Source organism: Choloepus didactylus, chromosome 1 (assembly GCF_015220235.1).
Source record: "Choloepus didactylus isolate mChoDid1 chromosome 1, mChoDid1.pri, whole genome shotgun sequence".
NCBI classification, from domain to species: domain Eukaryota; kingdom Metazoa; phylum Chordata; class Mammalia; order Pilosa; family Megalonychidae; genus Choloepus; species Choloepus didactylus.
In genome coordinates, this window is record NC_051307.1 from 90,606,092 (window position 1) to 90,632,584 (window position 26,493).

The window sequence follows — 26,493 nt, forward strand, 5'->3', positions numbered from 1 at the left end:
TGCCAAAGGCCAGCTTCTCTACTCCACCTTTCAAGACCAGCCCTCTTTTCCTTCCTGTACCAGCCTCCCATCTCTAGCCCTAGCGGCAATTTGAATGATTTGGAAATAGAACAACAGAGGCCTTGGAAGAGATCTTCACACCCTCTGTAGAGCCTTACTGTTCCGGAGCTTCTACTCATCAGGCATATGGGCACGTACTACCATACAGGTTCAGAATGGCTGGGCCCCCATGTTCCTTTACAGGCTGTTTAGAAATTCAAATGTTTCCTCATGGAAACATTATTATAAATGATAGATTTCCAGGCCAGTAAGTCAAAATTCTACTTAACATGCAATTTAAAAATTTTTAAATCTAAACAAATACTCAGATTCACTTTTATTCCTTCAGTACACAGTATGTTTAAGCTGCTATCACAAATAGGATTGGGGGGGCTGGCAAAAAATCACAGAAAGTTCAGAGTTTGACAGATCATCTTAGGTCACCTGGCTTGATTTCCCTGACTCAGAATAAGATTCTAGACTGAAAAATCAAAATCACATGGGGGCCATGGGTGGTTTCTATATTCTCCTTCACACTCTTCTTTATTGTGCAGTTGTCTATAAAGTAGGTATTACTTGTAGGTCCAGAAGAAAAAGCAATGAAGAGCTAAAATTTGTTGGGTGGGTAATGGGTCTCTCCCGTTTCTAGGGCCCCTGCATTAGGGAATGATTCCTGACTAGTCCCCATCTCAGCCTTTCTCTCCCTCTTGGCTGTGTGGGTTGTTCTCGGCCAGCCCCTTCTGTTACTCACCTGCTTTCGGAACTTCATCCAGGTACAGGTGATGGGCTGGGTGCCTGTCACTTTACCAAAAAGCTCCACAGACTCTCCAGCACGCACCTTTTGGTCCTCTGGGAACTGGATAATCTGAGGGGGCATAGCTGACAGAGAACAAATGGGACAGTGAGAGTGGAAGATGGAGCCCCAGGCATTCTGATCTCATTTGACGCCAGGCTCCAAGTTGGTCTGTTGGCTCCTCTCACATCTTCTGGAACCTTCAGCATTAAGACTGAGGCCAGTAACCAGCACTCCCAGAATATCTGTTCCAATGCACTCACTAGGTTCATTTACTTTTTTATTCAGATTCCCTCAGAAGTGACCATACAATTTACATGGCATCATTCTCCATTTATTGGTTGTTCTGGCATTTGCGCCTTACCCTTAGTTGTTTTTTTTGTATTTAGATTCCTTAGCCCCTTTATTCATAATAGCCCCAAACTGGAAATAACACAAGTGCCATTGATTGGTAAATGGATAAATAAATCTCTGAATATTCATTCATTGGAATACTACTCAGCAATAGAGAGGAACCAACTACTGATACACACAACAAATGAATGAATTCAGAAACATTAAGATAAGTGAAAGCAAACAAGACTACACAGTGTATGATTCCACTTACATAAAATTCTAGAAAATGCAAAAGTACAGTGATAAAAAGCAGATCAGTAGTACCTGGGGACACTGATAGGAGGGAAATGACCCCACAAGGGCACCAAGGAACATTTTAGGGTGATGGGAATGTTCTATCTTGCTGGTGGAGATGATTACAGGACATATAATTTGTCAAAACACATTAAACTGCACTCTTAAAGTTTACCCTTAGTTTTTGAATCTATGTCCTAATTCCAATATTTAAGCAGTTAGTGCCTTGTCATCTAACCTCCGGGTAATTTTGGCTAAAGATTATAGTTCATGTCTTTAAATGTCTCAGTGGAAAACAGACATGGCCCCATACAAGGACATAACAAGAAGAGCACAAAGTGGATCATATACATAAGGGGCAGAGTGGAGGATGGAGGGTTGGGCAGAATTTTGGAGAAAGAATGGGAGAAGTAGCTAGTACTATATGCTTCTCTCCACATGGGAGGAAGCAGAAGAAAAGAAAGTAGTGGAGGAGAGTGCAGGTGACCAGGCTGTGCAGAGGCTCCTAGGGCTAAGTGGGCACAGTAGGCCTGAATAATGCAGAGCCTGAATCAGGGAGGGGAGGTGGTCCACTGGGGTCACACACCCAAGTGGTCAGTCTAGCAGCGCAAAGGAAAAGCCCTCATGGCAGGTAATTCTTTTGTCTCCAAATATTGCTGTGACCAATTACCTGCCTTCGGCGGTGTCTTGGGGGCAGGTTTCTTTTTCACAGTTGCATCACCTGAAATGAAGAAGTCCATAAGTTATTTGCTGTCAGTTCTGTTTTGTTCACAAAGCTCCTGAATCCCAATGCTTTGGGCACGTCTTGCCCACTGCATCCTCATCTGGGGAAAGGCCCTATTCCAATATGTCTTTCTGGAAATCTCCTTGCACTCTCCTGCAGACAACCTCACAAATAAAATATTAGTTAAAGGGACTTCTGGAGGGGTCCCTGGAACCTCCAGTGAGATGAAAACTCTCAAAAAAGTTTAACCCCCCATAGCCCCATTCAAAGATGGTAAGCCCAAACTTACTATTCTCTCACCCTAACTTTCGGATAACTCAGGAAGGAAATTATGTCAGATAACCCAACTAAAATTAGCCTTTGGTGTGGATCCAAGGGTCTCAGACTTCCTTTGGGTCACACACTGTACTGGTGTGGACTGGTTGCTTTCATTTTTTAATGTTTGTTGAATGAATGAATGAATGAACAAACCAACCAACCAACGGTCTCCTTCCTCCCATCCTTCACTTTCTCCAAGTAACTCAAAAGAGAAAAATGACACAAACAGACTAGTTTTGTAGCACAAATCTATTCATTTGGCAAATATCAGTATGGTGAATATGTAAAAATATCCTCAACTATCTTTATGGCTTCTTTTCTTACTTCTTTCCAGTCTTTGCTCAAAAGTCACCTAACTTATTTACCCAAGTGAAATAAAAATCTATGTTCATACAGACACCTGTATGCGAAAGTTTATAGAGATTTTATTTGTAACTGCCCAAAACTGGGAGTTCCTCAAATGCCCCTCAACTGCCAAATGGAGGAACAAACCGTAACACATCCACACAATGGAATACTACTCAACAATAAAAAGGAATGAACTACTGATACACACAACAGCCAGGATGAATCTCAAATGCATTATGCTAAGAGAAGTCAGACTCAAATGGCTACATACTACATAATTTCATTTATGTGACATTTCTGGAAAAAGCAAAACTACAGGGACAGAGAACAGGTAAGTGGTTGCCAGAGGCAGAGTGGGGGGAGGGGTTGACTAAAAAGCGGTACGAGGAATTGTTTTGAGATGATGAAGCATGCCTTGATTATGGTGATAGTTACATGACTGTATATGTTTGTCAAGACCCAGAATAGTATGCTAATTCACTGTGAATTTCACTGTATATAAATTATACCTTAATAAAAAAAGTAAAAAAGCAGAAAAAGTAAGGAAAAAGCCACCTAACCAATCAGATCTTCCCTAACCACCAAATCAAATAGCAACCACCTCCCATGGCCCCAACCCTTATCCCACTTCATTTTTTTCTATGGCATATATCACTGTATGACAAACTCTATATTTACTTGTTTATTTTCTGTCTGACCCTCCCCCTAAAATGTAAGCTTTTTGAGGGCAGGGACCTTTTTTGTTGTTGTTCACTGTTGTATCCCCCAATATGCTTGGCACTAAGTAGGTACTCAGTGACTATTTGTTGAATGAATTGGTGAGGTTAGTATTAATTCAGTTACCCATCCACACAGCTTCACTTCTGCAGATTATAGAGAAGCAGCACTGTGTCCTGGCTTGGGCATGGAGTCCCTCAGGCAAAGTAGCTAAGCTGCTGGATCATCAGTGGTGAATGTGTAAAATGGGTAGAGTACTGCTTCCCACACAAACACCCCAAGAGGACTGTTGTGAAGAGGAGCTCCCCTTACAGCAGCACCCTGGGATCACAGAACTGTCTATTGCCAGTTACATGTTTGAGCCCAGGGTGAGTCCTGCTTACACCAAGTTCACCCTGGCTGCAAGCCATTTTTGATCCATCCATCCAGCCTCCCCAAATTGAGGACCAAGCAGCACACAGAACTAAACTGGGTGCTAAGGAAAACTAAACAAATGCCAGCACTCAGGGCTTGTCCTCAAGGGCTTAAATATCAACAGGTGTGGTCTTTAGGAAAAACTTTTTCCATAAAGGACATTTATGGGATAACCAGCAACATTTGAATAAGATCTATAAATTAGATAGTAGTATTTCATCAATGCTACTTTCCCAATTTTGATCACCAAACTATGGTCGTATGAGAGATTGTACTTGTTTTTAAGAAATACACACCGAAGTATTTAGGGGCAGAGTGGCATCATGTCTGCAACTTCCTTTCAAACTGTTCACACACAAAAATATATATGTATTATATACAGAGAGGGAGAAAGGGATGTAGGGAGAGAATAATGCAAACGTGGTAAAATGTTAATATTTGGTGCATCTGGGTGAAGGTTATATATTTGTACTATGTTTTGCAACTTTTCTATAAGTCTGAAATTATTCAAACTAAAAGTTAAAAAGTTTTTTAAAAAAGGGAAATATGCGCTATCCCGCCAACATGATGTGGTTGTTCAAATGAAGGAGGGAGAACCCTGAAGTTTGAGGAGATGGTTAGGAAAGACTATGAGGTAGAAACTAGTATAGTGGACTGAATTGTGTACCCAGTTTGGACATGTTCTTGGTCTTGATCCACATTCTGTGGGTGTGGATCCATTATAAAAAAGAGCTCTTCAAGATATTACTTCAGTTAAGGTGTGGTCCATCTGAATTGGGGTGAGCTTTAACCTGGATTACTGGAGTCCTTTATAAGCAGAGTGAAATTCAGGTAAAGAGAGAAGCTGCGAGAGGCCACCATGTGCATTGCCATGTGATGGAAAAGCAAAGGATCGCTGGAAGCCAATCCAAGAATGCCAGTCTTGGGAAGAAAGCATCACCTTGCTGAGGCCTCTATTTTGGACTTCTCTTAGCCTCAAAACTGTGAGCCAATAAATTCCCATTGTTTAAGCAAACCCATTGTATGGTATTTGTTTCAGCAGCTGCGAAAATAAAACACACAGGATGGACCTTAAGGCTAGAGAAGACATGGACTGGATGGGAGGAGGGAGAAGAGCCCATAGGTCAGATAGTGGCTCAGAGTTGAGAATCAGAGTAACGGTAAAAAGAGATGAAGTTGGCCCAAGCATAAGGCTGGTATCAGAGAGCAGTGGTGTAAAGAAAATGTGACTACTTAAATTAAATAAAATTAAAAACTCAGTTCCTCAGTTGCACTAGTCACATTTCAAGTATTTGATAGCCACACATGGTTAGTGGCTACCGTACTGGACAGAGCAGATGCAGAACATGCCAACATTGCAGAATGTTCTATGGGACAGTGCTGGTCCATACTGCCAAGTTTAAGAGTTAGGCCTTTGTCCTGAGGGAACAGGGAGTCCCCACAAACAGCAGTCAGACTGTGCTAGAGGATCCCTATAGGTCCATCCAACTCTTAGGGGTCAGAGACATCCATTTAGGAGGCTATTGCCATAACCTCGGAAGGCACTGGTCAAGACCCAGCCTTGATAAAGGCAGCAGAAAGGAAGACACAAATGAGAGTCAGAAGAAAGGTTAAAAGGATTTAGGAGGCCAAACAAGAGGGAGGTAGCAGAGATTTTTGAAATTTCTTGCTTTGAAAAGTGGAGAAAATCGTACTGATGGAATATGGAATTGGGGAGTAAAAGATGGGGAGCCTGGTTTGGTCTTGTGAATTTGGTAGACGAAAGAATTCAATGTGTATGTGGGCTAGAAGCCCAGAATGAGAATTCCAGAGAGAGGATAGGCATGGGGAGGCGGCTGTGAGCAAAGGATTTCAGCATCAAACACAGAATGATCATGGAAACTGTGAGGATGGGTCAGTTATTTGGGAAATGCCATGAAAGATGAGAAGGGGCCAGGGTGAGGAGCTGGGAGGGAGGAGAGAGGCTGTGGAAGGACATGGAGAGGTAGAAGGAATGTCACTGACACCCGGGGTGGAGGAGGATGGGCATTGGCAAGTGGGCTGTGGGAACGACCAGCATCGAGTGATGGATGATGTTTGAGAAGGCAGGGTCAATGGGATGGTGGGGTCAGAAGTCACTCAAAGGAAATTCTCGAGGAAACAGGTGAGGGATCAACTCAGTCAAGGATTCTGGAGGTGAAAGGACAAAGAGAAACATGGTGACAGAAGACAACCTGTCGAGCTAAGGTTTCTTCCAAGGTGAGAGAGAAGAGTACAGGTTTCAAAGGTTAGGGCTTAGTGGAGAGGGAGAGCCTGGGGATGCTAGAGGGGAAGAAGAGCAAGGAAAGTCGAATGCCCTGGGAGTAGAGACAGGTGAGCTCTGGGGCGCTGATGACTGGCGGAGCCACAAAGCCCCTTTCTTCCGGACTATAGGGAAGGGAGAGGGCACACCTGGAGGAAAGAGGTCTGCAGGGAAGGAGAAATGGTTCAGCCAGCACCAGGATCTGATCTCTGCAGAGGGAAAGCCAGCGTGAGGAGCAGCTGCATGGAGGGCTGTGGACAGGCTGAGCGGGTGACGGGAAGGAAGTCTGACAGTCGCTGGGGTGGGGAGCTGGGGCCATACTTGGCAGCTCTGCGTAAGCCAATGCAGCTAGAAGAGAAGCCAAACTAAAATCTACCTCTCTATGTTACAGTTAAATAGTATTGAAGGCCAAAGTTTTGTAAGTTTGTTCTGACATTGGAGCTTCTGCTCTTTAATTTGGTTAGCATTTGAAACTGGTTTAGTTCCTGTCAGTGGAAACAATTTTAAATGTTAACAAGGTTTCATATCCTATTCTATACATATTTTATATGACCATCTGCTGAAATCTTCTAATTGTGTTCTGGGCTTACATACATTAATTGTGTTCCTGGGAAAGCAGTCACCTGATTTTAAAACCCGGTCCCATCACCTTTTTTCTCATTTGGTTCTTACACCAACCAAACACAAGCAGGATGCCTCACACTGTTTCCATTCTGTGAAAAGGAGATGGATTCACAGTCGGGTGACTCGCAGGGTTCAAAAAGCCAGATGTGGCTGAGCTAGAAATAGGACCTATGACTCCTGACTTTCAGCATAAGATGGCTTTTTTCCTGTTTTTGCTTCACTCCAGCTGATGCTCTGCTCCTTCCCCAAATCTAGACTGCAAAATCTTTCTCTGTCCCTTTGCATAACTGCCCCAGTGTCTGGGGCTGCATGAGGGGTCAAAAACTGCACTGTCCCTCACTAAGTTATGTGACTTAAAGCATGTTGTTTTACCTCTTGGAGCTTCAGTTTCCTCATTTAAAAAATGTGTGAGGAACAAAAAAAATCTATTGTGAAAAATTCAGCAGTCATAAAGGAAGTATAGCAGCGCATAGCACCTGCTCTAGTACCAGTCCTCCCCATTCACACCTCTCCCCCAAAGGAACAGATCCCCAGAGGACTTCCTTGTGCTTTCCGTCAACTATGTAGTGTGGCACATTCTTCCTCAGTTCAGCTTTATACCTACATGAGGTCTGTCATGTTGCGCCTTGAGTATTCTGGTCTTCCATAGAGGCAACTTTCTTGCTGGTCCCGATGCCCAAACTCTAATGAATTTCCTCTCCTATGGGTTCACCTTTCTTATTATCTGTTTATTCCTGCTAGCCTTTTCTCTCTCATCTCCTTAACCAACACCCCAAAACTTTCTGCACCAGCCAATGTCAAAGAGGAATATTTTAGAAATTAAAAAAAAAAGTCCAACCATCTTTGCAAATCCTGTGACAGGGTCAGGCAAGGAGCCAGAACACCCTACCTCCACTTGCTCCTCTGAGGAGGACTCGGTCACCTCCCCCAGTTGGTCAGCCCTGGGGGGCAAACCCCTCCTGGCACAGTACTGCTCCCAAACTTCTCACACCCCCATGGTACTCTACTCACTGTTGCTCTTACAGTCCCTCTCTTTATTCCTCTTTTTGATCACTCTCGAATTTCCCTCAGCCCACATCTCTCTCCTGAACTCACAACTGTGCATCCAACTTCTTCAGTTCCTTGGAGATATCAAGCAGGTACTAGATGCCCAACGTGTGCAAAACCAAATCCAGGATCTTCTCCCCAGAGTTGCTCCTTGTCCTCGTTTCTCCCAAGACCCCTCCCTGCCCATAACCCATTACTAACATCTCTTAATTCCACCTACTAAATACCTCCTCAGTCTGCTACTTTTCCACATCCCTGTCATCACCATTCTAGTCCAAATTGTACCACCTCCCTCCTAGGCCTCTGGCTTCTAGCCCCACCTCTAATCCATCCACCCATCTTTCTCAAATGCAAACTGATGTCACTCCATTGCTTAAACTTCTCTACCGGCTGCCCACTGCTACTTAGGATCAAGTCCAAACATGTCTTACAAGGGCCTTACAGATTTGTCTCCAGCTTTCATCTCTAGCCCTCTTTCTCGAAGCTCCTTCTTGGGGAACATCTTCATCCTTGCTCCTAATACTCAATATTAGTGATTCTCAAATTTTCACGTGCATTATGATCACCTGGAAAACTTGTTAAAAATACAGATTCTTGTGCTTCCAGGTGATGCTGATGCTACAGGTCCAGGCATCACATTTTGGGTAGCACTGCTCTATGCTATACATTGAATGTCTTTCCGTTTCTGCTATACCAGGCTCTTGCCTCCAGCTCTTTGCATCTGCTGGTCCCTCTTTCTGTGGCTGACTCTTGCACATTCTTCACAAAGGTCTCAGCTCACGCATTTCTGCTGCCAGGCTGGGTTTAATGCCCCTTCTAGGTGGTTCTATTGCAGCATTCACCACAGGGCATTGCAATTGCAAAACCTCTTTCCTCAACTCATACATCATGGTAAGTATCCAGAGGTCAGGAACAGTGCCCACCTCATTCCTCTGTATCCCCAATGCCTAGCACAATACCAGCACATGCCTGATAAACAACTCTTAAAAAATGAGTGGAACCCCTCAGAATCTTTATTAACATTGGAATTCCCAAGAAACACTCCACTCCATGCCTGGGCTCTGATGCTGAGAGATACAGCCGTGGGACTTGAATCCTTGTGCAACTTTCCATATAAAAGGAGAAGACTCCTGCTGTCACCTCCCAGGCTTCCTCTCTAAGATAGGAGACTGAGGCTGGAAGAAATGAAGCAGTGCATTAAAACATTATGAATCAAAGAGTCAAATTTGGAAGAGTCCTGGAAAGCTGAGGAGGCCAGTCCCCTAATCGTCTGGGTGGCTGATTTTTTCTTCTGCCCCAGCCTGGCTGAGCCTTAGCCTTAGTCCTGGCCTGGCAAACCTCTTTCTGCTCTTGGAGAGAGGAGGTCAGTACTCCACAGAGGTTTCCAGACTGCTCCATCTGAAGGCACACGAGTGCCACTTTCCCCTGACACCCGTAAATCAGCAAGGCAGAGACAGGCAGCAAACATTTGGGGATGCTTACAGAGCCTGAAGGCAGGTCTCACAGATCAGAGGGTTCAGAGATCATAGGAATCAAAGGGAGAACTGGGGAATTAGTATTAACAGGCTCGGATACAGGGAGGGCCCTAGGTCCCCGCCTCTCTGGGGACATTTCCTTTTTTAGGTACTTAACTTAAAATAGACAACAAATCCTTCCCAATTCCCCAAATCAGCATTAACTTTATGCCAAAGGCTCCTGCTGGGGATTCAGGCTGGGTGAAGTGTGGAGCGAGCACCCACCCATGGGCAGGATCAGAGCAGCGGGAGGGCAGTGGGAGTCCTGGAGATGGAAGGGTGAATCTGACTGCCCCATGCTGGGACAGGTTACAGCCCCGGGGGACCTGATCCCCTCCCCCAGGCATATGCCTTTTTGGTCCCACCTCTTCCAATATGTCCTTCAGATTTGCAGAGGAATGTTGGTTGTTTTTCCAGAATTAATATCTCTGGGTAAATTTCTTGCTCACATTCCCCTCATAGCAAAGATTGTCACATAAAAAGATATCAGAACACTGTTCCCCTTGTTACTACAAACACCCATCCCTAAACCCCCAGGACACAGAATATCAGGATGAGTGCTGAAAGAGAAAGCCCAGCATGTCCAGGCCAGCGGTGCCAGCACTGCTTGACTGTGTCCCCCAGGCACTCCCTAGGAAGGATCCATCCTGCTCTATAACTGGCTGCGAGAGAGACACAGAGAGAGCTGGGGAAGGAGCTGGAAGAGGCAGCCCAGCAGGTGGAGTCACAGGGTCCCAGACATAGGGGGGCAGGTCCTCATAGATCCATGCTTGGTTGGGAGTAACCGGGAGCTGGTGCTAACTTTCAAAGATATTCATGGAAACACCCCAGCATCTCTCCCAGGTCCCCACATCTCTCACTGCCAGGCAAGTCTTTATACCAAATCCTGATCCCTCCAGCATTTCCTTCCAGTTCTCTGAATCCCATCAGGATTAAACATTCTCCATGACCTGGAGAAAATGTTTAAAAGAAAGATTTGATATTGGTGAAACCCTTCATGAAAACTGGACATTGCTTTTGATAATCAAGGATGCTTTCAAATGTAGATAACTTTTGTTTTCAGAGAAAGACATAGAGAGAGGCCAAGGCAAAGATATCTAAAGCACTGTAATCTGGGATGGTCCACTGTGGTGATGGAAGCCAGGGCTACCAATATCAGAGATGAAGATCAAGCCAAGGCCACACATAGGCTACAAAGGTATGTTCCACCAGCAAAATTCCCAAATCACAGAACTGTGGTGGAGACAAGGACTCTGAAACCATGGGAACCCATGAATTGATTTGAAAAATCAAATATTTATTATTTGCCTACTTATGGGCCAGGCACTTGGCTGGGCTTGGAAGTTCCAGGGATGGACAGGACCTGGATCCTGCCCTCAAGTTGTAGAAGCCCCTGTACGGATGCTCACCGAGCTCTTTTCTACAAGAGCATCAGTAACACAGCCTGACAGAAGGAATCCCCGAGGGTGCTATCCAACTGGTGCTGCTTCATCTCTATTTTCTAAAAACCATTCTTAGGCCCCATTGAGGCTTCTTTCACACAGGTGGCACACATGTCTTCCCTCCTGAAAAATCGCCAAGAACTTCCCAGGCCATTCAGATCCCCTCCAGGTGAAATGCCCTAGACCTGGTCCTTGTGATAAAGGACTCCTTTCCCTTCAAGGATAGTCTTCTTTTCTGTACCCTAAACCAGGCTTGCTGCAGCTTCAGACCCTTCATGCAACAGATGATGAGAAGGAGAGTTAGGACGTCTTACATGAACTGGATCACTCAAAAGCATTCCATTGAATGACATGATGTCAGAGCTGGAAGAGGCCATGGGGGTTAGGTGGATAAGGACCCCCTATTTGACAGATGAGGAAGTTGAGGTCCAGAGTGACAAAGGGCTTTGACCAAGGCCACATATTTAGTTAGTGACAGAAGCAAGATCTTGGATTCCTGGCTTCCAGTCCAGTGGCTTTCTTGCCTTGCCTCGAGCCTGAGCCTTGCCCAGAACGGGTCACTGTGAACCAGTATGCAGAGGTACAACAAGGGCTTTATTGCTTCCCCACGCCCCACTCATCTTGGGCTAAGAGTCTTGGATGCCTTCTCCCCTGGGGCCTAGACACTGCTCTCCTATTCTCTCTCCACAAGTAGGAGAGGACATGCGCTCTTGGGCTGGAGGAGAGGGTAAAGTGCTCCTCATCAAGAGGGAGAAAATGTGGCCATTAAGGACATTATTGGCACAACTGCCAAAAGTTAAATATAGACTGTAGATTACATAATATTTTTGGCTTGATGTTAAATGCCCTGATTTTAATAATTAAACTGTGGTTATGTTCTTGGAGACACACAGTAAGATATCAGAGGTAAAGGGCATGATGTCTCCAATGTATTCTTACATGGTATAGACACACCTATAAATGAATAAACATAGAGAATAACAGAACAGTGGAACAAATTATACATAATTGGTGACTCTACGTAAAGGGTATACGAGAGTTCCTCATACTATTTTTATAACTTTTCTGTAAATTTGAAATTATATCAAAATAAAGTTATCAAAACAAGTCCCATCAAGAGGCAGGTAGCAATGCCCCTGACAGGTGTCAAGATCTAGTGAAGCATGCCAGCTGCATCTCTCCTTCTCCCCCAGCTCCAATGGCAGTTGGACCTCTGCCAGTGCTGTCAGCCAGTCCCCACCTCCTCCTGCTGTCCCACTAGTGGAGTCGGGGGGAAGTGGGAGGCACCCCTAGGCTGTGTGGACCAGGGTTGGAATCACAGCTCTGCCCCTTACTAGCTGTGAGACCCTGGGCAGGAAAACCAACTTCTCTAAGGCTCAGTTTTGCTCATCTGTAATAGGGGAGGAACAACTAATTGTAGCAAGGTTGAGTGAGACTTGCTAGAAGTGACATAGATTGAGAACCTCACATGATGCCAGATGCACCTCGTTTCTCACTACCAGTGGAGGACCCGGAGCCAGGTGCCCTCTCAATATTCATTCCAGCAGCAGAGGAGTCTCTTCTCCCGATCCCTGCCCCCAGTGTTAACCATCTCTTCAACCAAACCAGATTCCTCTCCTCCTTCCTCACCTGGCCCAGAGCTTCCTTCATCCCCAAATCTTTTCCAAATACCCCCATCTCCCTCCAGCGCCTGCACTTTTGTCAGTTTTCTCTCACCCTGCCCCCTGGGTTGGGGGTGCGATTTGGCTTTTCCTACCTGCTCCTCTGTGCTCAGCAGTGGCTGGGCTTCCTACAGTGCTGAGCACTCATACACCTGACACACCTGACAGGACTGGGTGTGTGAGCCGGAGGGTGGGGCACAGAGAGGGATCTAGCCATAATCTATTTGACACTTGGCCTTCCCTCTGTCACTGGCGGGAAAGATGGATTTCCTGGTTAGATTATGTCCTTGACAAAAATGAACACACAGACACAGCCAGACTCCCCCAGGACAGGTGTCTCTGGGCTTTCTTTTGGGATCAGAGATGTCTGAGACTTGGGGCAGCCCTGCTAAGAGAAAAGGCAAATTGCACAGATGCATAGATGGCCTGACTCTATTTCTGTGAGGAAAAAGAATATCCAACCAATAAATATTTGCATATGTATGTATATGTAAATACACAGCAAAAAGCAATTGTGACTTATTTTAGGGAGGTGAGTGGAACTAAAGGTAGATGAAAGAGGACTTTCATTTTGTACTCGGTATATTTCTGTACTATTTAAATTGTTTAAACAAGAATGCATTCATGTACAACTTGTGTAATTAACAATAAAAATTATCCCCCAAAGTGAAAAAAGAACTGGGGGTGCAGACCTAAAAATACTCCATTCATTTCTTATCTCTGGGTGGCCACCCTCTCAGGAGCCTCCAAGAAGGAAGCTCCGTGGAGTCCTCCAGGCATCCAGGAGCTCAGCAGGTTTCTGAAGGATACGAGTACACGTGGATAAGCAGGTGGAGGGGCCATATGACCACCCTGCTAATGCTCTCAGTGCCCCAGAGGGCAATAGGTTGAGGGTGATGAGAGGCTTGGTGGATGGACAGGCAAAGGGATACACGGTGGATATTACTGTAAATGGAGAGCTCCCACGGTTTTGGGGTTAAGACATCTGTAGAGCCAACATGGAGCTCTATGCAGATAAAAGCAGAGTGAAATTCCCCTTCAGCAGAAAAGCAGAGTCTCCTGGGAGTTAATCGAGTCATGAATTTATTTTCTCCAGAGATGACGCACTTTCTGCTAACCCTGCCTCCCCCCACCTAAGGAGTAACCATGACTGAACCCCATTCTCCATTCCCACTTTAGGGAGGCTTCTAACTTCTGCATTGCTTAGAGCCTTACTCCTTTCCTAGAGAGTGGAGATGGGCGGCTGAGATATTCTAAGGACCCTGGCATGAGAGGGGCCCTGAGGCAGTTTCACACCAACAAGGGCAGAGAGAAAGACCCCTTCTGCTTCTCAAGACCAACACTGCAGGAGGCACCCAACTTCCCTCTAGAACAGCTGGTTTCTACCTTGACTGCAAACTGGAATGGCCTAGGGGGCTTAAACACATACTGATGCTTGTATCGCATCCCCAGATATTCTGATTTAATTAGTCTGAGGTGCAGCCTGGATGCTAATGTTTTAAAAGCTTCCTGGGCGAATCTCATATGCACCCACGGTTGAGAGCCAGGGCTCTAGAATTTGAGCTTTCTCTCCTCTAGGCAAAGAGCTCAGCTCCCCATGCTTGCTCATTGTCTCCCGCTTGTTTTCTCCTTCTCAGCTCTCCTCTGACCCCATGTCACTTCCCTCAGGATCTCACTGGAATGCATGTGCCAGGGCCGAGGACAGGAGGCTGCTAACCCCTCCCATCTCAAACACCACGCCTTCTGCTTCTGACCCCTGGAGAGATGAATACCACGTCAGACCCTGATTCACAATCACGGTGCTCTTCTATGGTCCCTCCATCCTATTTGCTCATATCCTCTCATAACTCAGACAGCATGGACCCTGGTAATCCTTTTGGGAAGTAAAGGACTAACCTGTTCTTACTAGGTTTTTTCTTAGAATGGTTTACTTGTTCCCACTAACTTTTTAAACACCCACACTTGATGATCTGAGGCTCTCCACTTTGGTTAATTATCCATGAAAAATTCTGATTCCAATTTGCCCTGACATACTGAAGGCTGTGTATCTCCCCCACAGCCTGCCCTGTGTATGTTCAAGGAACCCACATACATCATTAGGAAGGTAAATAAGTAGCTTAAGGAAAAGAAAAGTAAACAAAAATTAAGTGACAAAACAATGCCTCATAATGGAAAAAGACAATGCATCTTTGAATTAATCAATTAATTGGCTCAATTACTTTTCTCTACTAGTATGAGTAATCAAGAGATTGTCTTGTCTTTTGTTTGTCTTAAAACATAGAAAGTGTTGGGGATGTTCAAGCAATTCTACACCGTCCATTAAAATTGGGGATTTCGAAGCAGAGTTTTCTGCTGACACAAATAAGCCCAATCAGTAGGAGAAGCTAGGGCTGCAGTAAGACTTCAGTGGCTCTAGGTGCTTTTGCCTCCATGGCTCCTTCCTCCATTGAAAACCATATAAAAAAATCATTTTATGACTGCACTGATATAAAGATGAATATATTAATATTATGAATTAATTAAAAATTCTTTTGACCTAAAAGTTGACTTTTTTCTTTTAATTTTAAGAGAAATGCGAACATTTTTGTGATCCTTTAAAAGCATTATGGTCACAAGGCCCTGTGCCAAATGGGTAAACCAGCCCTGGGGGAAGCAGAGATCCAAAAGGTGGGCGATAGCTGTCCAGGTCATAAGAGAAGCCCCTTCTCTCCGCCGGCTATTTATACCACAACCATAATTGATTCTGAGACTATAATAAGGGCGAGCTAGGAGCCAGGCTGCACAACCCATTCTGAAAGGCATGAATAAGCCAGTCTGGGCTCAGGTGGGGAACTTGTAATGGAGGAGGGAGGATGAGCCGCTGACACACAATCATGGCCCTGGGAAGGAGAGTGTCAGTGGCAGCAGGGAGGTGCCAAGTGCTGTGGGAGTTCACAGGAGGAGAGAGTGACTTTCAGCTGAATCAGGGAAGACCTCAGGGATGAGGTGGGCTTCTGGGTGCGATTTTGCCTGGGGAAGACGATGGAAAGGTAGTCCATGGACAAGGCACTGGAGCAAAGGCACTAAGGAAGGCACATAGGGGAAGTTCAGTGCACCTGAGGAGCTCAGCTTGGCTTGAGTATAAAATAGGAGTAAAGGTGCTGGAGACAGAGCTCAGTAAGAGAGGCTGACGGCAGGCCACGTGTCAGAATGGCTGTGCACATGTGTGGTAGGTGTGAACAGGGACGTAACATGCAAGCCGTTTGCTCAGGGGCCAGGGAGGAGTCTGTATGGGATTTGGTACACCCTGGGGACCACTGGATATTTTCAACCAGGAGTGACAAGATCAGAGGTACAATTCAGAAAGGTCTACCTAGTGGATGGATTCAGCTGGGGAGAAATTAGGAGATGCTCTCACGGGAGTCTTGGTGGGTAGTGAAAAGGGTCTGAATGAGGGTGAGGGTAGACGTGGGGAGGAGGAGGTGGGCAGCCCCACCCAGGCTGTGTCGAGGTTGGGGAGAGAGTTGGAGTGGGGGGAGATGCTGAGAAAAGGTCACTGGCTCAGTCACCAGGGGTTCATTGGGTACTTTGGGGCAGCAGCAGGAGCAAGAATTGGAGGACCTAAGTCAAGATGAGCAACCAGGAAGTAGGGTCTCTGATGCCACCCTTCAGTCCTAGGGCTCCCTACCCCTGCTTTTGCACCGTAAAGCTGAAAGATAACTTACTCTCTGTTCCTAACACAGGGGGAAGAGTGCTCTTGGGCCGACGAGATTTCATCTCCGGGGCCTTCGTGTTCTCATTGGTGGGAGCATCTGGAACAAAACAGGCAACAACAGACATCAGTCGGCAGCTGAGTGACGAAAGGAGCAGAGGGGGCAACTCAATCAAAATCCCACCTTAATCACAGTTACAAGTTTGTCTCCACCCTCCTCTCCCATTCCATTCTGAGGGCCCTCAGTGACTGCTAGGCGGGATGGAGCCTGTGGCCATGGCACTGGCCTGCACAAGAGCACCAAAGAAGGAGAGCCACTCTGCTGGGTCTTATAAATCAGGTTGAGAGAGCACAGTCACCCTGGCAAGATGGATGGACAGGCTATCCTAGGAGTGAGTTAGTGCTTTCCTCCCTGCGGCAGGCACTCGTTCCCAGAAATAACATCACTTGGGATAGCTGGCAGGGTAGGGCAGAGCTGTCTCCCCTCTGCTCCCCTTTCCGCATCTTTTTTCTTCATTGGCCTTGACTCTTCAGTCTAAACATTTTGGATTTCTGAAAGCCAGCTCTGTGTAGAGAGAGGCCTTTTGAACAGAGAAGGAGTGGACAGGGTTTGGGCTCCCTGCCTGGAGGCGGCTTGTAGCCTCTGATTTCTCAGACTTCCTTCTCCAGATGGGCACTGTCAGCTAGACCTCCATCTCAGACAGAGATTGAGCCTTGCACCTTGGGGGTGTGGTGGTTTTAAACTGTACGTACCCCAGAAAATCATGTTCTTAATGATAATCCATTCCTATGGGTGTAAATCTAATCTAAGTAGGACCTTGTGAATAGGTTACTTCAGTTAAGGTGTGGCCCAGGGTGGGTCTTAATCAACTCTTGCTGGAGTCCTTTATCAACAAGATGAATACAGAAAGAGAGAAAGCTACAGAAGCAAGAAGCTGAAAGCGATGAAACCCAGAAAAGAAGGGAGAGACCAGCAGACATTATCATGTGCCTTGCCATGTGGCAGAGGAGCCAAGGATTGCTGGCAGCCAGTCTTTGGGAAGAAAGCATCTCCTTGATGACGCTTTGATTTGGACATTTTCATGGCCTCAAAACTGTAAATTTGTAAGCTAATAAATGTCCATTGTTAAAAGCCAACCCGTTTTATGGTATCTACTTTTGGCAGCCTAGCGAACTGAAACGGGGGTCCTGTTATCCCTCCCCAAAGCAGACCCAGTGAAACACTCATCAGTTGCCTTCTGGTCAAACAGAAAATGCTGAGAAGGTGAGTGCACAATTCCTCAAGCTTCAACTCACGCATCTTTCAGGTTAATGGAAAGAAGTGTGGGTGATGTCAAAGGAAACCCTCCCTTATCGGGACAGCAGGAAACATCACTCTGGGTGGGATGTGGAAAAGGCCCTCACTGGGCCCTGCCCGAGGAGACGACTTTAGGAAGTTGTGGGGAAATCACCTGGGGACTTGGATAAGGAGCGGGCTGAATGGCTAGCACTGTGCTCCAATATTTTCACTGGTTTTCCTTCCCCCCAGGAACACCCTTTGGGGACAGTGCTGGGAGGGATCCCCCACCCTTAAACTCCCCATCCTGTCCATCCTTTTCCTGCTCCTGAAGAGAGGAAGCTCAGTGGGAGGAAGGAGGGGGTGGGACTTTCCAGCTGAGGCTTCAGCCACATTCCTGTGGCTTGGCTGAGGAAGGACCATGTCACTGTCCCCGCCTCCCAGATGGGGGTTCTGGCAACTAACACAGACTCCTGGGGTTCTGGAGCTCTGGGGGTAGGCAGAATGGCAGGGCTGGGGGACACACACATCCCCACAGTGGACCCTCAAAGCACCCATCTGGATCTATTTCTCCTTCCATATGGGATTTGGGTCCCTTTCCTGCTCCAGAATGTGGATCTGCCCATATAAATTCCTCCAGGCACCACTGTTTCTGAGGCCTAAATACCAGCCAGGCTCCCTTCACAACCTGATGCCTGCCCACTCTCCACTAGCCAGGTGATCCAGGGACAGAGTCCCCCACAGGCATCATCCAGGCTCACGGGCAACCCAGAGGCAGACAGTGTCCTGCCAAGAGCACCCAGGGATGTGTTGTGGGTGCTCCCCTCCCCCCACTCCATGAGGACCTCCAAAAGCCAGACCCTTGTAATTCAGGGATGATTAAGTAAAGATGTTAAGCGGAACTTCCAGCAGTATCTGACAGGGGATGGGGGGGGATGGAACCAAGCTGAAGAAGTCTTTTAAGCAGCACTTGACAACCCAGCCCCTTGCCCCATTCCCCTGATGCCTGTAATCCTTCTCCTGCCACCTGCTTTAAGAGCATAGGAGCCCCAGATTGTGAATCAGGGGTACCTGCCACTTATAGCTGAGAATGCTGAGCCCGTGCCCTCACTCCAACACCCCAGAGCACCAGGCTCCAAGTGGGGACATGGAGGGAGAAGCAGAGTCCCATGAGAAGCAGATGATTTAATTCTCTCACATTTGGTATTCTCCTTAGGGATAATGGTCATTCCTACCTACCGAAAAGTCTTCAGTATCTTTTTATTGGTTAAGCGCCCTGGTTCTCAACCTTGGCTGCACATTAGAAGCACCTGCACCTAGGTAGCTCACCACCCATACCTGGGTTTAATTGGTCTGGGTTGGCACCTGGGTGTCAAGACGTTCCAGAAGTTCCACCGATGATTCTAAAGTGCAGTCAGGGTAGGGCTGAAATTCCTGGTTTCTTTTCCTCATGCTCTGTGTGTGAGAAGGGGAGTGGCACAGCGAGGGTCTCAGGGACCATCAGGGACTATTCCACAAGACAGAAAAACTTGTCAGGGCTCCCCCTTGATATTTGGGATGCATTTGGGTGCTATAAACCTGGTTTATAAACTGGGGTGAGTCTACAGGCCCATTTGTCCTGGGGCCTCCCTTCTTCCTTTCCTTCCTTCCCTTACAATTGACACTGGTGACTGCAGTTCTGACAATCACCAATGACAATCTTGAAAAAGGCGTGCCCACCAATATTGTGAATGAATTAACAGCACTGAATGACACATTTGAATGTAATTAAAAGAGGAAATTTTAGGCCGTATATGGGTCACTAGAATATTTTTAAAAAACGTAAGCAAACATAAACCTATACAACGCAGTGAGCCCTCTTGTAAATGATGGACTATCATTAATAGTACAATTAATTATAAAAGTGTTCTTTCATGAATTGTAGCAAATGTACCACACTGGTGCAGGAGTTAATAACAAGGTAGTATACAGGAAATCTGTATTTTATACATGTGAACCTACAACTTCTATAATTTAAAAAAAAAAAAAGGAAAGAAAAACAAAAAGAAAAAAGCAGTGTGTCCACACTTTCTTTGTTTTCTCCATTTTCAAGGAAGGAGAAGCAGAGGGTAGAGTATTACAGATATTTCTGCATTTCTTGGCTTTGGCACTCTCTTTGCCACCTTCCTCCTGGAGAGTTCTGGAGTATGAGAGGAAGGAGTTGAAAAAGGAGGATCAGGGTTGTTTTGCTGATGGGTAAACCACGGCACAAGGAAACAAAGGATGAGAGGCCCATTTTCCCTGGGTTCCTGCAAGAAGGGAGACAGGGACAGAGATTCCATCTTTCCTCAAAAGCCTTGGGTTTTGCTTCCAAGCATCGCCAGAGTAAGACTGAGAGATGAGTCTTCTAGTTTTGGCTTTGTCGCCAGCAATCTTGGGACCTTGGGCAAATGGCAAATAATTTAAACTGCCCTGTGTCTGTTTCCACATGCGTACAAAGGGATGACACTTACTTTCTCTAGCTCACAGCATTCTGAGGCTTGTGGGAGAGAATGCGGACAACAGGGCTCTGGAGAACAAAAAATGACCAACCACCTATTAGTTCCAGCCTCCTGTTAGCCACTCTCCTCCTTCCCAATCTGTTTTACACTTCTCCACCTTCAGAAAGCCCTCCGAGGCTCGCCCCTACCTGAATGCTCCCAGAGCTTGGCTGCTGGTTTTCGCTGCATGTGAGAATACACTGCCCTGTGATGCTCTTGAGCCCTGTTTTGAGAGTTCCGTGTACCTTATCTTTCCATCTGACCATGAGGAAGGGGCTCAAGTTTCCCTTTCAAACCAGGCACACCCCCAGACTTGGAGCCCCACACGGGTGGGCCTGAGCCCCTGCTCCCCCAGGGGCCCGCCCACCTCAAGCGTCTGCACCGGGGGGCCCAGCCAGGGTGGCTGCGTGAGACCTCCGTGAGAACCGCAGCAAGAGTGGGCTGGGAGGATCATGTGCTTAATCAAAACCAGCTTTGTGCTCACACGGCTGCCCAGGGGATAAAAATAATAGTAATAAAAAAAAAAAATTCAAGAGCAGCTTGTATTTTCTGTCTATTTTAATCATTTTGTGATGAAATTGAACTCCATTTCTAGATCTGGGCCCCAGGGCTTGAGTTCTTTGCTGGCCTGGTTGAGCCCCAAAGAAGTGTGGGGGAGGAAGATGGAGGTGTGGGCAAGTGGGGGGCCTTCACACCGGGGAGGAAAACTTATCCTTACATGGACAATGCCTCTCCCCTTCCACTCCTGGGCTAGCTCTGTGCTCAAGTCCTCCACGCAGATTTTTTTTTTCTGTCTCCCCAAAAGGTTGGTTCCCTGGGCTCTGACCCCAGGCAGGGGGAGTGAGGTCTTGGAGGCTGCTGGGAGGGGGCCCCAGCTTCTAGGAGCCCCCCATGGGGGCAGGGCAGCTGGAATCCAGCCTCTCCTGGGATGGCCCATTCTTCCCTGCTTACCCCTTTCTCAACATGCCAGCATAGTAAAGAGAGAGATTTCAAGTTAGAAACTTCAAACTCCTTTCTGGATCTACTATTTAGTGACTATGAGTCCTTGGGCAAGTTTCTGAACTTTTTCTGAGCCTGACTTTCCTCACTAGGAAAGCAGGAATAATACTATCTCAGTAGAAGAGTTTAAAAAGAGTGATTGAGATGGAAAATAATAGCTGACATTTACTGGGTACTTATTACATGCCTGGTGCTATGCTAAGTGCTTTATATGCTTGTATCAGGTTGAACCATAGATGTTTGCCAATTTTCAAGTATTTCTGATGTGCAAAAATGGCAGTTTTATTTAGTTCAACCTTATACACATTAGCTGCCTATAATGATGTAAAAACAAATGTGAAAGTGGGAGCAGACATGAGTATGACACGACTGAGGCCAACAAAGGAAGGGTGGGTCAAACAGTTCAGTGACAATCAGAACTGCCTGGTGGCCATGACGACGGTGGACCACAGAGGTCAGGAGCCAAGGTTTGGGTCTGAATCTCTACCTGGCTAGTTATTAGCTGAGACCTTGAGCAACTGACTCAGACTCTGTATGTCTCAGATAGGTTTTTGTGACTATCACTTCCATAAAACTGTTTTGCCAAGGTCACCTCTTGGTTGCCAAATCCAATAGCCAATGCTCAGGCTCATTTTACTCTGCTTAGCAGCAGTGTTGGACATGTTGATCATGATCATTTCTTTCTTATTGAAATCCTCATCGTTTGGATTCTGGGGCACCCCTCTCTCCTGGATTTCTTCTCGTCTCACTGGCTATTCCTTCTTGGTCTCCTTTGCAGACCCCTGGTCTTGCCCCTACTTCTCAATATTGAAGTGCCCTAGCATCCCTATCTCTGTCCAAATCCACACTTAAGGAATCCATTCAGTCCTGGAGCATTAAATGGACTCTATATGCAGATGACTCCCGTATCCTACCTCCAACCCTGACCTCCCTCCTCTACTCTGGATTCATCCAAACACCTGCCTAGTTGAAATGCCAACTTCAGTGTCTAATGGGCACCTTAAACGTCACATGCACAAAACTCTTGATTGTTCCCCTGCCCCTGCATTCTGATTTCAGGTAGTGGTACCACTGTTGATCTGTGCTCCCCCACAGAAACTGAGTCACCTTTGATTTCTCTTTCCCTCTCTCCATATCCAATTTATCAGAAAGTCCTATAGCCTCTACCATCAAAATTCATTATGTATCTGACCATTTCCCATCTCTGCTACCACTCCACTGAGTCTAAGCCACCATCTCCTCCTACCTGGGCTACAGCAACTACCCCTGACAGGTCTCCCTGCTCTCCTTCTTACTTATCCTCTATCTAGTCACCTAACGACCACCTGAATGAGGCTTCAAAAACGTCATCAGTTCCTGACCGTGCAGTGCTATCCCATTACATTTAGAATAAAATCTGGCTTCCTTGTCATGACCTGTAAGGCCTTCCAGATCTGGTCACGGGTCCTCTTCAACTTCGTCTCTTACCTCTCTGCCCCTTGCTCACAGCTCCCACCACCCTGACCTCTCAACTCTTCCTGGAAGGCCTCGAGTATATCTCAGCTCTTGCTGTTACCTCTTCCTTCCTCTTTCTAGAGCTCCTAATCTCACCTCCTTCTGGTCCATTCAAAGGTCTCCCTTAGAGAGGCCTACAGGAACCACCCTCTCTAAAACAGCATTCTCTCCCCATTACCCTGCTTTACTTTCTCCATGGCATGTAACATTACTTGAGATTATATAACATATCTGTTCATCTGTATTATTGTCTCTCCCCCACTAGTATATTAGGCCCTTGAGAACAGGAACTTTTCCTGTTTTGTCCATTGTTTCTAATCCCAGCCCCTAGAGCAGTGCCTGGCACAGAATTGGAACTCAAATATTTGCTGGGTGGAATGGGTACCCACTGGAACAACCTCCTACCAAAACACGCATGACCCTGCATGGTCATGAAGCTCTTGGTCTCACTGGTACCTGGCAGTGCTCAACCTGAGGTCGGGTGCCCTTGGCCAGGAGGTTGGGGGAGGGAGGTGTGCACTGGGAAGGGCTGGATGAGCCAGTGAGGGGGCTAAGGGCTCTTCAGACTCCTATTTTAGGAGTTTGCTTCTAAGAGGGTCCTTGTTTTCTCACCCCTCACTTAGGTCTGACTGATAGAAAATGGGTCACTAAGGGCAGATGTACAGAAAGACTTCCCAGAAGCAAAGGCTGTTACTAAGGAAGATCTGGATCACTGAAAGAACCATGATAATTGATTGCACAGGCAGGCAGTGTGGGTCATGGAAGGGGAGCAGGACCAGGCACATCTGGGTTTGAATCCTGCCATACTGATTCACATTGTAGTGCACTGTGCAGGGTGGCAGAAGGGCCTGGGCTTTGGAATCAGAGGTATTTGGGCTCAAACACTGAACCTACTACTTACTGCCTGTGTGACCTGGGAAGGCTAGTGACTCTTGCTGAGCTTTGATTTTCTCATTGAGAAAGAGACCCTGCCCAACTGTTGCAGAAACTAAAAAGGCAAAAGGCACAAGAGTCTCTGGCCATGGCAGGCATTGGAAGTCACTCCTCCTGGGTGATTGTTTTGGCAAACTCTTATCCAGTCAAGGCTTCAGTTCCCTTCCGTGTCGCACCATTGAAACTTGCCTTCTGCCAAGCTTGGAGGATGGATGGTGTGACCATATTCAAAAAAGTGCACAAAAACATGCCTTTTCTTAGGAAAGAAACCCAAACAGAAAGACTAAAATAGGCAGATGTGCTGCAATATAAAGGCTACCTCCCTTTACCTTTACTATTAGAGGGGAACAGCAGTGTGAATTATACAGAACTGCCAATGAACCAAAAGTCATTTTCATAAGGTCTTAAAATATATCATTATGTTGACCACAGATGTATGGCCTTTTTTTCCCCACAAGGTGCTGGTTTCTTTCTTTCTTCTTTAAAACATTTTTTAAACATCTATCCAACATACATACATATATACAATACAATATTTCACATTTTAATCACTTTCAAGTATACATTCAGCACACATGTATGGTGTTAATGGTGTTTGGTGCAGGCTGATAGTGAGTGACCATCAGAGGCCAGCTCTGCTGAGTGGCAGAGGGAAGTCAGCCCCAAATCAGCATTAGATGCAGTCCCCACCCCTGGTGGACAGGGGCCTGACCTCTCCTTGGGAAAGATGCAGGACAGGCCCTGCCCAGAGGTCAGGTAGGCAGCTGCAGATGGACAGACCCCACACAATGACTGGACTTGAAATTTCAGTTATGGTTACTCCCTAGGGCAAATAGTTCTTCAAAATATTTTGATTGAGAATTTGATTAAAAACCAATTGCTCTAATCCATATACACACAAAATGTTGTCTATAATTTCAAAGGGTGTACAGACCAATTGGGATCTCTAAGTTAAATATTATTACCTTGGAGAGCGGCGAGAGCAGAGAGGACTGAAAGACAGAATGAAGACAGGAAACTTATTCAGCTGGCGTGGAGCACAGGAGGTGAAGTGTGCTGAAGATGGCAGGAAAGCAGTTAACAAGACTACAAACTTTTTACCATTTGCTTGGACATAGTTCTTGGTGGGAAAAAAAAAAGCTAAATGTGGGAACAAGCCCACCCACCACGCAGGACACTAACATATCTCCATGTATAGCAACAGGGAAAAGAATGGGAGTGGAGGGGTTGCTCTTTTTTCCTTTGGAAATAAAAAACAGAAAACAAAACAAAAAGTAGTTAACCAAGAGTCCTGTTATCTCAGCTGGTTTCCCTCCATCACTTTTCTAGCTCTTCTCCCAAGACCCAGCTCCTAATTTGCAGCCTGAGGCTAAACCCTGCCTAGGCCCCTTTCAAGGAAGTAGTGATAAATAATGATGGTCATTAAGATTAGTGCGAAGAGCAAGGGAATCTACTAGAAGGAGACCATCTGGACAAACAAAGCTCTTTAAGTTGCGGAATGAAATCCCCAAACTTAAAAAAAAGGGGGGGTTCTGTGTGAGGAAAAGAAAATTTCATTTTGAAAACAAAGTTTGGCTTTAAAAATAAACTATTCGCTGTTTCTTGAAAAGGTGCTGAAATTTTGCAGATAAGGAGAATGAATTACTCTCCTGCCTACGGGTTCCAAAAGCAGATAACCTCATTAGCAGGTGGGGCTTCCTTATGGATGGTGGTTAGAATCATCTTGGGTCACAAAAGAGCTGTGGGGCTGTTAGAAATAGGTTTATGGGGTCAAGTCCCCAGGAACACTCATTTATTTTTTTTTAAACTGAAGCACCTGTATACAAAGAGGCAGAAGGACTCTGACAGAGGTGCCCAGGAGAGGCGGCACTACACAGCACTGGTAGACCCTGGCTCAGAGCCTCCAAATGTGTTTCCAGCACCCTCCGAACTGACCATAAACTTGGACCCATCAAATCTGCTTCCTGAGAGCCTAAGTGGCAAATATATTCACAGAACTCCAGGGAGACACACACAGCAATACATTATTTCAGTCTTACTGTTGGCTATTAACAATTTATATGCATTGCTATGACATTTTTTTAAAAGATTTCTTTTCTCTATCATTCATTATGTATTGTGGATCTCAGTTTTGTTATCAGAATCAGATTATAAAATTCAGAATGGAGACAAAGGTTCTATATCTCTTGGAAAGGGAGTGAAGCTAGTTAGGATATTAGAACTCAAGAGAGAGTATTCAGTAGTCAGAAGGACAACAAAGCTGGTTTTTGAGATGCCTTATTTGGACACTAGTTTGTAAACACATCACCAATGGGTATTAACCAGACTTTCCAAAGGCAAGAAACTTTCCCCAAGCTACATTTTTTGACACTTCCAGGCAAGTATGGAAATAAAAAGAAAGTCCTGGGATGCATTCTGGCCTGGCTCCACCATAAATGGGCCAGAGAACCTAACACAAGATGGGCTTTTCCTTTCTGGGTGGCCTCATCTGTAAAATGAGGATGGTAGTCTAAACCAACACAAGCTTCATTCTACCTCTGGTTCTGTAATTCTAAACTCCGCCCGGAGGAGAGAAAGAAGTCATGGATATAGCACCTGCATTTCTCTAGGACAAATACAAATTCCTCACGGCTTGCTCTTGCCACTTCTTTACACGGAAAACCCCCCTCAGGCCGGGCAGGCCTGCTCCACGCCCCACGTTTTTTCTTTTGGCACAGGCCCTGTCCCTCTACCCAAACACTCGGCCCCAACTCACCTCCATGAGGAAGTCTCCCCACCCGGACCCCACCGTGTTCCCTGCTCTTCCCCGGTCCTCTTAGGACCCAGGCTGGGTTGGTCCTGCCAGCACTGACACTTGTTTGTTGCAGCTTGTAAAATGCTTTTTAGTCATTTTCCTGTGGGTGTGTCTTTTCTACTCCAGCCCTATGCCCTGGTTTCCCTGGGTTCATGCTCAACAAGGCTCTGCGTGTGGGGATCAGGACTGGGGAGGGGGAATGATAAGGTGGCCAGCCCCTCCTCCGAGTGGGGAG

General features: G+C 46.2%; 1 protein-coding gene across 5 annotated transcripts in view; it reads right to left on the reverse strand.

Moving 5' to 3' along the window:
• The window catches only part of MYLK (myosin light chain kinase), a 319,613-nt gene that overhangs the window by 44,584 nt on the left and 248,536 nt on the right, over positions 1 to 26,493 (reverse strand). For 4 of the 5 annotated variants that reach the window (XM_037837064.1, XM_037837074.1, XM_037837055.1 and 1 more), the window contains 3 exons: positions 16,257 to 16,343; positions 2,133 to 2,183; positions 791 to 918 (listed from right to left, as the gene is read on the reverse strand). In XM_037837064.1, the coding sequence (XP_037692992.1) occupies positions 791 to 918; positions 2,133 to 2,183; positions 16,257 to 16,343 (266 nt within the window). Of the gene's footprint in view, positions 1 to 790; positions 919 to 2,132; positions 2,184 to 16,256; positions 16,344 to 26,219; positions 26,327 to 26,493 lie in introns of those variants that run through there. The other variant, XM_037837091.1, reaches the window with a different exon arrangement.